At 31.0% G+C, this 12,599-nt stretch overlaps 1 protein-coding gene across 2 annotated transcripts; it reads left to right on the forward strand.

Moving 5' to 3' along the window:
* The first annotated feature begins 1,483 nt into the window (after positions 1-1,483).
* On the forward strand, positions 1,484-8,273 carry LOC145091415 (DNA topoisomerase 4 subunit B (DUF810)). 2 transcript variants are annotated; one of them, XM_079029126.1, is made up of 23 exons: positions 1,484-1,753; positions 2,467-2,531; positions 2,676-2,925; positions 3,015-3,081; positions 3,247-3,397; positions 3,507-3,674; positions 3,750-3,839; positions 3,929-4,126; positions 4,201-4,302; positions 4,380-4,610; positions 4,705-5,007; positions 5,102-5,248; positions 5,580-5,672; positions 5,788-5,859; positions 5,953-6,070; positions 6,160-6,332; positions 6,419-6,599; positions 6,954-7,060; positions 7,135-7,212; positions 7,298-7,393; positions 7,480-7,575; positions 7,667-7,850; positions 7,943-8,273. In XM_079029126.1, the coding sequence occupies exons 1-23, from the start codon at positions 1,591-1,593 to the stop codon at positions 8,110-8,112; spliced, it is 3,303 nt and encodes a 1,100-aa protein (XP_078885252.1). In that variant the 5' UTR covers positions 1,484-1,590; the 3' UTR covers positions 8,113-8,273. The 2 variants fall into 2 exon arrangements, with proteins under 2 accessions (XP_078885252.1, XP_078885253.1); XM_079029127.1 differs by having other exon boundaries at positions 1,484-1,750.
* The last annotated feature ends 4,326 nt before the right edge of the window (positions 8,274-12,599 follow it).

Here is a 12,599-nt window from a genome sequence, read left to right on the forward strand (position 1 = left end):
CTCTCTCTCTCTCTCTCTATATATATATATATATATATATATATATATATATATATTGAAATTATAAAATCACACTCTTTAAATGTTCATAATTCATATTATGGCACGTTTAGTCTTTCATAACAAACTTCCCATCTAGTAGGCAACAATTGTTTTAGTAGTCACAATATCATCATGACACACATGATATAAATTATATTGCTTTTTCTATGCCATTCAACTCAAGATTCAATTATATTAGATGGAAGACAAAATGTCTAACAAAATATGGTGTAAAATTCTTTATAATAGAAAAACTAAATCTTTTAAAATTACAAACATAAATTTAGGGTTCTAATATATGATATTTTGGACTCTATTGAGGAGCTTCATAATTTTTGATGTTAGGAAACAAAAAATATCAAATACAAATAGTATAAACACGTACTGATTATCTATGCATACTTTCTCATGTTTTATCAATATACATGATACACCGTTTAAGACAATTTGTCCATATCGAAATCCTTATTTCCCAAGTCCACAAAAGGTCACAATCCATCCAAAAACCAAAAAGATAGTCAATAATAACAAATGTTTTTTTTTCATAGAAACCCTAATACAACAAATATCCCAAATGCTATGGTTAAAATAAATATTTTGAGTAGTCGTGAGGGGAGAAGACTAGCAAATGTTTCCACATTCAATCTCTTTCATTTTAGTAGTTCATAAAATTGTTAACAATTATTTAGTATCTAGTCTACCTTAATAAATAAAGATCTTTTTGTCACATGTCATATTTTTATTCATTTTACTACATATAATTTTATGGTTATTTTAAATTAATTTTTATCCACATGTCATTTTATGGGTTTTTATTTTTTATTTTATTAAATTCCACATATTATTTAAATCTAATAATAAATGCATATAAATTTCATTAACGGACTTTCATTCTATTTTTAAAATTACTAAATTAAAGTTTCATTAATTTCCTTTGTTTATTTATCTAAATTATTTGTTTAAATTGAAAAAAAAAAAAAACACTTTAATTTATAATTCAATATTTTTTTTACTTTTCTTATAAATTCAAACCTTTTTAATATTTTGAATTTTTTATTTAAATTTTCCTTTAAATGAATACATGTCATACATTAGTCTCATATCTAGTAAAATCATAAATTATATAGTCTGCCTTCCAAACAATATATTTTTTTGTTTACTTACCAAATTCCATAACAAAAACTAATTTTTTAATAAATAGAAAACATAATGATTCAATTATTAAAAAACAATTAAATAGGTAAATTAGTAATTAAAATAAATTAAAAATACCCTATCTTTTTTGGTATATTACCTATTATTTTAAGTGGTATAATTATTAATAATTATTGTAAGCTGACCGTTCAAAGAGAGAGAAAGGGATAAAAAAGGAAAAGAGAAAAGAAGCCTGAAAAAGGTCAAGGAATCCGGCCGTACCCAATTACCAATTACCCCCGCCGTTTGTTATTTGTTATCTTCGCGCGTCTCCAAATTTTTTCTTTCCCCTTTGCATCATTTGGTTGTACACTCCGAACATGTGAGCGGAGAATCCCAAATTACTCTCAAAATATGGAGTCTCCTCTGCTACAGCGCTACCGTCGCGATCGCCGGAAGCTCCTTAACTTCATAGTCTCTTCAGAGCTGATCACGGATATTCGAAAGTTTCCTGGTTCCGCCATCGATTTCGATGTTATCAGCGCCGATTATGTCCTCGAATGCATAAAATCCGGTGGTAGTTTCTTATTTTCTTACCTAGTTAGCTTTTGTTATTTTATTAAGTAGTTTTTGTTTGTTTTAATGACCGAGGAAGCTGTTGCTGTAAGCTAAAGTGAAGGCAAAGTAATTGTATGAGTCAATGGTTTTGATTTTCAACGTAATCGAAAGCTCCTTAAATTTCATGCTTGTTGACTCGTGATACCATGTCATGCCAATCACTTGAAAAAGAAATGATATGTTTTTTGTTCCATATAACACCGAATTTATATATTTATGGCAATCTTTTCATGTGTAAAATTTAGCGCGGTTAGCATTTTGTCTTTTAGAATATATTGAATCAATATCACTTTTGCAGCTAAAAGTAAAGTGGTTGATAACTGAAGTTCAAAATTCATATCTGCTTGTGGAACCGAAGTGGGGACACTATAATAAGTTAATAACCAATGAACTATATTGATAATCAATGAACATAAGTTGTTGGGAGTATTGTTTCTGGTATCTATTAGGGTTTGGTCAAAGATGTAGAGGTCAATGGGATTCCCTTGTAAAGTAGTCTGTTCATTCCGCCCAAGATTAAACATAATGCATATCAAATTAGAACTTTATACGAAGATATTTAACTTTTTAGAACCCCAAATCTCCATTTTGCAGCATTCTATACTATTTTTAGTCTTTAAAGCAGTTTTTATCATGTAGCTTACTGTAGTTATGATATTTTCTTGTAATCAGGTGGAGTGTTTGATGTTTCTAAAGCAACCACAAAGCACACTGATGAATCTATGTTCCCGCCAATGGTAAGGCTTCAATATGCTGTTTCTGGCGTTGCAAGAAATTAGATAGGACTAAGGATTTCTTAATTGGTAATATGATATCAGTACCATTATGCATGGTTGCAGATGTTGTGAATTTTGTGACAGTTTATTTGGGATTTTCTGCAGATACAGTCCCAATCAGGGGATTCTTTTTTTCTTGTGTCTGCACCAGAATCTGCTGGATCTCCACCTAGACGAGTGCCACCCCCAGTTGAGATCAACAGTGCTAGACAACATTCATCTATTCCCCATGTTTCTTCTAATGATTCAGAAGCAACTACTTCTGGGGTGAATGATCCATATATGGTACCCTCAAGTTCTAAGTCTGCAAAAAATATGGATGTACCTTCTTTAGGACTCCCTGTTTTAAGAACAGGTATTTGCTGTCCTTCTTCTTCAATTCTATAACCAGATGCTGTGGTTTTCTTTTTGAGTGACTGATACATAGTTTTAGTAACTTTTAAGGATTATCGGATGATGACTTGCGGGAATCTGCCTATGAAGTACTGCTTTCATGCATTTCATTTTCTGGGTACTCTCTCATTCTCACTCTATATTTTACTTTTTGACTTTGAGCTTTCATATGTACGGAAAAAAGATTGATAAAAATCTAATATAAAAGTGGCTTTTTGGAATTTTACTTTTTTATAAATAGATAATCATATGTGAATATCTGATCTTTTTTTTTGAACATTAGGATCACAATTCATTCTTTGGAGAACCCGAAGAAAGATAAGGGTTCTAAATTTCTAACCGGGTTAAAAAATAGGAGAGATAGAAGACATATGAGGTCCCACTCTGTTGAAAACCAATTTGAGCACATCGACACCATTCGTGCTCAGATGCAGGTGAACCATTTCCCATTCATCACTATCATCATCAAAAGAGAAATATAAAAAAAAGAAAAAGAATAATCTAACACATGTCATAACAATGTTTGTTCACTTGTTTAATTAGATATCAGAGGCAATGGATGAACGCATTAGGCAAAAGTTGATGCAGTTTTCTATGAGAAAGCCACATGTACCACTTGATATTCCTCAAATCTCAATTGAGCTCTTAAGTGGCATACAATTGAATGATTTTCTGGTTGAAAGATCATACACACAATGGAGGAAACGCCAGGTATGGCCAATGTCATGTTATGGTTTAAAATTTAAATAATTTCTTGTTGCTGTAACTTGAATATATTTCATATAGGCAAATGTTCTAGAAGAACTCTTTGCATCTGTCAATTATCCTGAAATGCAAGAACTTGGGATTTTACTTGACAAGATCAGAAGTCCAGAGGTAATTAATATTTCCATCTATCACTTTGTGTATTCTGACAATTCTGAGTTTAGTGTTGTTCATGAGAACTAGTTATTTGACAACTGTAGGAATGGAACATCATCATGACTCCTGCTGATCGTACTGAAGTGCTACTAGCTATTAGACAGGTGGCATCCTCTCTGTCATCCATGAGGGGGAGTTCTCATACATCTTACTGGAATGCTGGTTATCACTTAAACATAAGACTCTATGAGAAGTTACTGTTTGGAGTATTTGACATTCTGGATGAAGGACAGCTCATCGAGGTGTATTTCTTTTTGTTGCTATGTTTAGTTCTATTGGTCTGATTCTTGATCTTTATAATTTGATCTTGTAATAGGAACATGCGGATTATTTAAAGCTTATCAAGTTGACTTGGGGTACATTAGGCATAACTCAGAAGATGCATGATGCTTTATATGGATGGGTGCTTTTCCAACAGGTAAAAAATTCTTCCTTTTAGTGAGAATTTCCACTTTTAGTTTTGATTTAATGAACTTTTTTTTATGATTACTGAAGTTCATCGAGACAAAAGAAATGGTACTACTAGATCAAGCAAACCTTCAAGTGCAGAAAGTTTTATCCGCCAATCATATAGATGAAAATGAGGAACAATGTATTGACAAAGTAATTTGTACTATTGACAACAATGGTGTCAAAACCAGATGCAATTTGGTGCAAGCAGTATTCTGTTCAATAAACCTTTGGTTTGACAACAGGCTGCAAGATTATCACCTGCATTTCAGTGAGGTTATTTCCTTTTTCTTTTGTCTGATTATATTTTTGTTTCTTTTAGTTTTAGTACTCAACTAATCATTCCCTTTTTGTTATATTTCCTCTTCAGAAGCCAGCTTTTTTCCGGAAGCTAGTTTCTATGGGATTGGCTGTTGCAACAGATAATTCTGCTGCAATTAGGGTTAGGGTTTATGTTGAAAGATCTGTTGAAGCTACATGCAGGCGGGTGGAAGATACCATAAATCTTATATCTAAAATGGAAGGGAAGCATCCATTGGCTATACTTGCAAGTGAATTAAAAGTTATTGCTGAAAGAGAAGTGTCTGTCTTTTCACCAATCTTATCCCAATGGTGTCCAGATGCAGGGATGGTGGCCTCTGTATATTTGCACAAGTTTTATGGAGAAAGACTGGTTTGGTTCTTATGATTAATTTCAAAAATTGCCTCTATCTCTATTTTTCATCAAGCTTCAACATCTTAATAATTTGGTTATGCTTGTTTTGTAGAAACCATTTCTAGAAGATGTATCCTTTTCTGTAGATGCTATATCAGTGCTTTCTTCAGCTCATCGCTTGGAGCATTACTTGATTCAATCTTTTAAATCTAAAGATGAAAAAAATGGTGCTGGGTCATTTTCTGTTGATTTCTATCAGGTTAGTGAATTTTAGAACCTTAATAATGCCTTTGATTTTTTGAGGGTTCCTTTTTAAAAGATATAATTATAACCTAGTTGTTTTATGTGTACTTTGTTACTTCTCATTCTTTAGCAGGGGAAATGGATTTAGTTACAGTTCTGTTCTCTAAAATAACTAGAAAATGTATTTTTATTTTTTATTTTTTTATTATGATATTGTTTTGGGTTTAATGAGCTTCTATTATCTTTAGTTCTTATGAATTCTTGTAGAATATGTATATAACCAAATATTTTCATTTAGATAAATTTATAAATTATGACCCATCTCTTTTCATGCTAAACTCATGCAGATTAATAAAATAAGCCGCCCGATCATTCTGGATTGGCTTATCTCGCAACATGAACGCATACTCGAATGGACAGGACGCGCTTTCCACCTTGAGGTAATGACTTGTATTTTATTGATGGTCCGATTTTACAATTTTGCCCTTACTCTGTAAATGTATGGTAATTAATAAAATAGGGTGAAATAAGAGGGACATTTTAATCATGTTTCAGGTCTGGGAACCCTTATCCAATCAGCAGAAGCAAGCAGCTTCAATTGTAGAGGTTTTTAGGATCATAGAGGAGGTATGCAAAATCATGAACAAATTACACTCGATTCTTTTTACAAATAACATTCACTTTTGATTTATTTATTTATTTTTGTTTCATCTTTTGCAGACTGTTGACCAATTATTCGGGCTGAGTCTTCCAATGGACATATCACACTTGCAGGCATTGCTTTCAATAATTTTCCATGCCCTTGATGGCTATTTGCTAAAATTGTTTAGCCAGTTAGGTACCACACATCTATATCTATATACCATAATTAATGTATGATTTGTAATTTTTATAAACTATTGATCTGAGTTATAATTATATATTTAGTTGAAAAGAACCATTTATATCCTGCTGCCCCTCCGTTGACTCGTTACAAGGACGCAATGTTCCCAATAGTCAAGAAAAAAGTGGTTGAGAGTGTATTTCTTGATGAGGAAGTTGAGGAGAAATTAAAAGAGTTGACAGCTGTGAAGCTGTGTGTCAGATTAAATACTCTTCAAGTGAGTGCCAGCTGCCAATTATATTCCATTTCCATGTCACATATTGTAATTAATAATATGATTTTGTTATGGTATATACTATATAGTATATGCAGAAGCAAATTAATTTACTGGAAGATGGAATTAAAAAATCATGGACATCTACTATGGGAAAAACAGATTCTATGCTCATTGACAGTGAATCACTTGATGAACTATTTGTAGCCACCTTTGACAGCATCAGGGATTCAGTAGCCGATGCTATCAGAAAAATATGCGACTTAATTGGTGAGTTCATGCAAGAAATAGCAACCTACTTTCATTTATATTTGTTTGCTTTAGCTTTCAGTTTTCCATTTCTTCCTATTACAACACTGGACTTTTATCCAAATAACAAGCATATTTCAAAGCATAATTATCCTAATAAGAAAAAAAAAAGTTGAAAATACAATGCTCTAATTGGGTAGAATCTTCAAAATATGATGTCTTAATAAAGAAAAGTTGAAAGTAATAGAAAGAAATGAAAGTAAGTTTTTGTGGAATTTGGCCATAAACAAATAAAAATGAAAGTATTGTTTTTACATTATATTCTATTATATGTTATTCAAGGGCAAGGTCTGAAATGTAAATCCATTGTTTTAGGAACCAAAATTATCTTCTGGGATTTGAGAGATTCATTTCTTCTCCGTTTATATCATGGCACTGTTGAAGGATCTCGGTTGGAAAATTTACTTCCACATATCGATAGTGTAAGCCCTCTATCTTTCCCTCTTCACACATACATACATGCATACTATGGTTTAATCTGGTGAGCATTTTGCAGGTTCTTAACCATGTATGTGGTCTGATTGATGATACGCTTAGAGATATGGTGGTGGCTAGTATTTGTAGGGCAGCCCTGGTATGAATTATGATACATTAAGATATTTATTACCGAAGGTTTTTTTTTTTCTTCAGATATTAACATAACATTTTTCATGTTATAGGAAGGGTACATTTGGATACTTCTGGATGGAGGTCCTTCCCGTGCATTTTCTGATTCAGATATCATCATGATGGAAGATGATCTCAATATGTTACAGGTACATTAAAACTTAAAACTAACCAGAACCAGATTATGATTTAATAAAAAAAAAAATGAAAAATAATAATTTAATTTAATAAACAGGACCTTTTTGTTGCTGATGGAGAAGGTCTTCCCCGTTCACTGGTGGAAGTGGAATCAAAACTTGCCCATCAAATTCTAAGCCTTTTCTCTCTCGATGTATGCATCCTTCATCCCAAATTTGTTTCTACTTATGATAATAACAACATGTTAAAATGTGCTTATATATTTATATATATATTTTTTCCAGGCAGAATCAGTGATTCATATGTTGATGATGGCAAGTGAAAACTTGTCAACAGGATTTGGTTCCAAAATTCAGGGACAAAGATCATTGGATGACGTGGACACATTAATACGTGTTTTATGCCATAAGAAAGACGGAGAGGCCTCTAAGTTCTTAAAATTACAATACCACTTGCCTGCATCTTCAGGTGATCATGTTTAATAAAATATATTTGGAAGGGAAAAAAAATAAATAAATATTTTGAGATTTTCTTCATTTTGTATTTTGTATGTGCAACAGATTATGTTGAGACAGCATCGTACGAGTCAACTCCAAAGTCACCAATCCCAATGGGATCAGAGTTTTTAAGAAGTGCATCGGTGAAATGGGGTGAAAAAGGTAATAGTAGCTTTAGATTATTAAAGAAGAGGTTTCAAGAAGTGCAAGGAGGTTCATTCAGATGGAGCTAATATAATATAAATCACATTAGATGATTAGAAGAGAGCTTATTGCTGTTTGAGTTTCACAATCATTCATTCAAAACATGTACACAACTAACTCACCTACGTATTAAAAACATACAAGAAATGAAAATGAAAATGAAAATGCTGAGAACTGAATTTTCGCCTAACCATTTTGAATTTCTAGTTTTAATTTCTTTTGAGAGAAAATTAGTTAGAGTTTGGAGTGTTAAACTTGATCAACATTTTCTTAAATTGTGTGTATAAATTTGTTTTATTTTTAACCGATTGATTTATTTTGAACTCGTGGTAGAATGTGTTACAGAATACAGAGTATTGGGAAGATTTATTACATGGTAGAGGATATAATTTTGATATGTATCTGTAGAACAAAAAAGAAAAAGAAAAAATGGGTCTTATTAAAATCATACCCTTATGGTTTTCATATAGACTTTCTTTCTAAGCACGTCTAACGACACATTCACAATACATAAGTAAAAGATTATGTTTATATACATGTGGGAGGTATAGATATTGAGTATAAGGATGAATTTGATACAAAAATGTTGGCCATACATGCCTACATGGTAATCATTAAAAGCACATTAGCATTAAAAAAATAGAGAAAGATGCTACCAAGGTGATTCTTGCCATCTTGCCATGGACGTTTGATGATCGGTGATGATGATATTGCTTTAATTATTACTATACTATACTATATTAATAGAAATGGTCCCTAGTAATAGTATAGTTTTTATGTTATAAGATTTTGCCACAATATTTTTTATAGATTGACAATTTTAGTCCATATTTTATATGTTTCAAGATTTTGCCACAATATTTTGTATAGTTTGACAATTTAGTCCCTAACATGTAATTAGAGATTGGCCCATGTCTTTTAATATTTGCCACTTTAAGTCTCATTATTTTGTATGTTTCAACATTTTGCCACAATATTTTATATAGTTTGACAATTTTAATCCTTGGTATGTTGTAATTAGAGACTGACCACATATCTATTAATATTTGTCACTTTAAGTCCCTTTGACCATATTGACCTTCTTTTTGTCCCTTTTTTCGTCTTACTACTTATATTATGAATTTGCCACACGTGTTTTAATATTTCTCACTTTCAGTCCCTTTGATCATTTTTTACCTTCATTTTGTCCGTTTTCAATCTATCGATTTGTGCTTCTGTTTTGGGTTTGGTTTTGTTATCTTTTTCTCATCGTCATTTTTTGTGAATAAAACAAAACGCATCTCATTGCCACAAAGGTGACCTGTGGTTCACCACACGGCTCACCCACTAGTTTACGTTATTATACGTGACACCACAACTAGTATATAAACTAGTTTATTAATTGAGTTTTTATTTGTGGAAACTAAAAAATAGTTTATAAGTTAATATTTTTATAAATAATTTAGACTAATGTTTCGACGAGCTTATTTGTTTGTTTGTTTTTGTTTTTGTTTTTTATTTTGTTTTTAGTTTTTTTTTATGTCCTTTAAAATATGTCATTTATTAATTATAAAAAAAACTCAATTTTCTATATGTTTTACATGTAAATTTATATATTTCAGATATATGTAGTCATTTTTTATTAGCGTGTTTATCAACTAGCTGATAGCTTTTCAGTTAGTATGTTAAAAATAACTTTAATCATGAAAACAATTTGCGATCTCTATTCTAAAATATTTGCATTTTAAAAAAAGACACAAGATAAGAAGATTTTTAAAATCAGATAAATATGATATTATTCAATGATTATGGATTTTGTAAATCTATCAAAATTTTAAACGATAAGAAGAATTTCAAATTCAAGATATATTAAATCAAATGCTATAAACCAAACACATAGAGCATTAAATCGGTCCTCAACTTAGTGATCATTTGGTTAACAAAAAAAAAAAAAAATAGAGAACCATAATGTCATGTGTATTTAAAAAACACTAATTTTTTTTTAGAAAAATAATCAATAGGCCTATAAAACATTTATTCTAAAAAAACACATTTCAAACTGTCATTTCGAATTTTGAATTTCGAAAATAAAAAACTCCAAAATAAAAAAAAAAAACGAATTTTATTAAAGTATAACAGGAAATGAAATATAGTGTGTGTATATATATATATATATATATATATATATATATATATATATATATATATATATATATATATATATATATATAAGTTCAAATAAAAACAGTAAATAGTGTGAGAATGTTAAAAAACATTATGTTTATGTTGTTATTATATAATAAATGTTGTATATGTGTATTCTTGAAGTAATTCTAATATGAATATTAAAGTTTGATTATTCATAAATTTATTAGAATGTTATTATTCTATTATAAATTTATTTATGCGAATTTTTATAGTAAATTCTAATTTTAGTTTTAACATTTGACTATTCATTTATTAATTGCTGAATAATGACATAAAACTGTGAATACAAAATTCATTGCAATATTTAATATCTATTTTTTTTTTATTTATGTTCGAAATGTTTAATATCACTGGTTTTCAATTAGATGTTTAATTTTAAGCAATAGTGTCATATATATATATATATATATATATATATATATATATATATATATATATATATATATATATATGATACTATTGCTTAAAATTATATATCTAATTGAAAAACAGTGATATTAAATATTTCGAACATAACTATAAAAATTATTTGAAAAAAAAATTAAGAAAAGAAAAAACTCTGAAATTTTAAAAAATGAGTACAAAATATGACATTAAAAAAAAGTAGTAATTTTTCAAAAATTGAAAACTAATTGGTAATTTTCTTAATAAAATCATTTATAATGGTCAATTTAGTGAATTTCCAAGAAAAATACGATCATGAGATTCGAAATCGCGGAGTTGAAAAAGCTCCCGGACCCGAAGATTTTTCCTTCAGTTTATTAAACACTATTGACCTTTGATGCAAAACGATATAATGAGATTCATTAAACACTCTGAAGATTTTGGTTGTGTTTCTAGGGGAAGCAATTCCTCTTTTATTACGCTTCTTCCTAAAACCAAAGACCCCCCTCTCTCTCTTAATGAGTTCCGTCCCATCAGTCTCATTGGTTGTGACTATAAGATTATCGCTAAATCTCTTGCTTCACGATTAAAACGAGTTATTAGTTCAATTATCCGTGAGACAAAATCTGCCTTCATTGAAGGTTGAAACATTTTAAATGGCCCATTGATAATAAATGAAGTTTGTAATTGGTCGAAGAAGGCGAAACAAAAATTGTTTTTTTTAAGTTGATTTTGATACAATGTTTGATTCCATAAACTGGAATTACCTTGATTCGGTGATGGTGCAAATGAGTTTTGGTGAGAAATGGTGATTCTGGATTAAAGGATGTCTCTCATCCTCCAGGGCTTCAGTTCTTATTAACGGTTCAACGCCTAAGGAATTCCACATTTCCAAGGGCATGCGTCAAGGCGATCCTCTTTCTCCATTCCTTTTTATTATTGCTATGGAAGGGATCAACGTCGCCATGAAATCCGCTTACCAAAAATCTCTGTTCCGCGGTGTTTGAATCGTTAATCGTGGTCCTATATCACATCTTTTTACGCAGACGATGTCCTATTTGTTGGCAAATGGTTAAGTTCAAATTTTGACAACTTAGCTAGGATCTTAAGATGTTTTCATGCTTGTGCGGGTCTTAAAGTTAATTTCGGTAAATCTTAAGTTTATGGGATTGGAGTTTCGACAAGTGAAGTAAACGGATGTGCGCGTATCTTTAGATGCAATGCCGCTTCTTTTTCCTTCAAATATTTAGGTGTTCCCGTAGGAGCTAATATGTCGCTCAAAAGACATTGACAACCAATCATTGACCGGATTCATTCCAGGTTATCTGTCTGGAAAGATAAAACTCTCTCTTTTGGCGGTCGACTTACTTTGGTTAAAGTTGTGTTGGGTAGTCTTCCGATCCATTTTTCTCCCTGTTTAAGGCCCACTCTTCGATTATTGAGTTTTTGGAAAAAATTAGACGTCGTTTTCTTTGGGGAGGGAACGATGAATTTTTTTTATTGGGTGGCTTCGAAAATGGTTGTTGGTCCGAAAGAATTGGCGGTCGACTTACTTTGGTTAAAGATGTGTTGGGTAGTCTTCCGATCTATTTTTTCTCCCTGTTTAAGGCCCTTTCTTCGATTATTGAGTTTTTGGAGAAAATTTGACAACGTTTTCTTTGGGGAGGGAACGATGAAAAAAACAAAATTTCTTGGGTGGCTTCGAAAACGGTTCTTGGTTCGAAAGAAAAAGGTGGTCTCGGGGTGGGCTCTATTCTATCGCTCAATCTGGCTTTGCTTTCTAAATGGTTATGAAGATTTAAAACTGATCCGAATGCACTCTGGTGTCAAGTTGCATGTGGAATTCACAATTATCTGAAAAAACCCATCTATTCTGTTGGCAAAAAGACCTTTTCAGGCACTTGGTATAACATTGTTCTCTTCTATCGCTCAATTTGCAGGATAT

The sequence above is a fragment of the Lactuca serriola genome, chromosome 3 (genome assembly GCF_051521515.1).
Source record: "Lactuca serriola cultivar US96UC23 chromosome 3, Lser_US96UC23_V15, whole genome shotgun sequence".
Classification (NCBI taxonomy): Eukaryota; Viridiplantae; Streptophyta; class Magnoliopsida; order Asterales; family Asteraceae; genus Lactuca; species Lactuca serriola.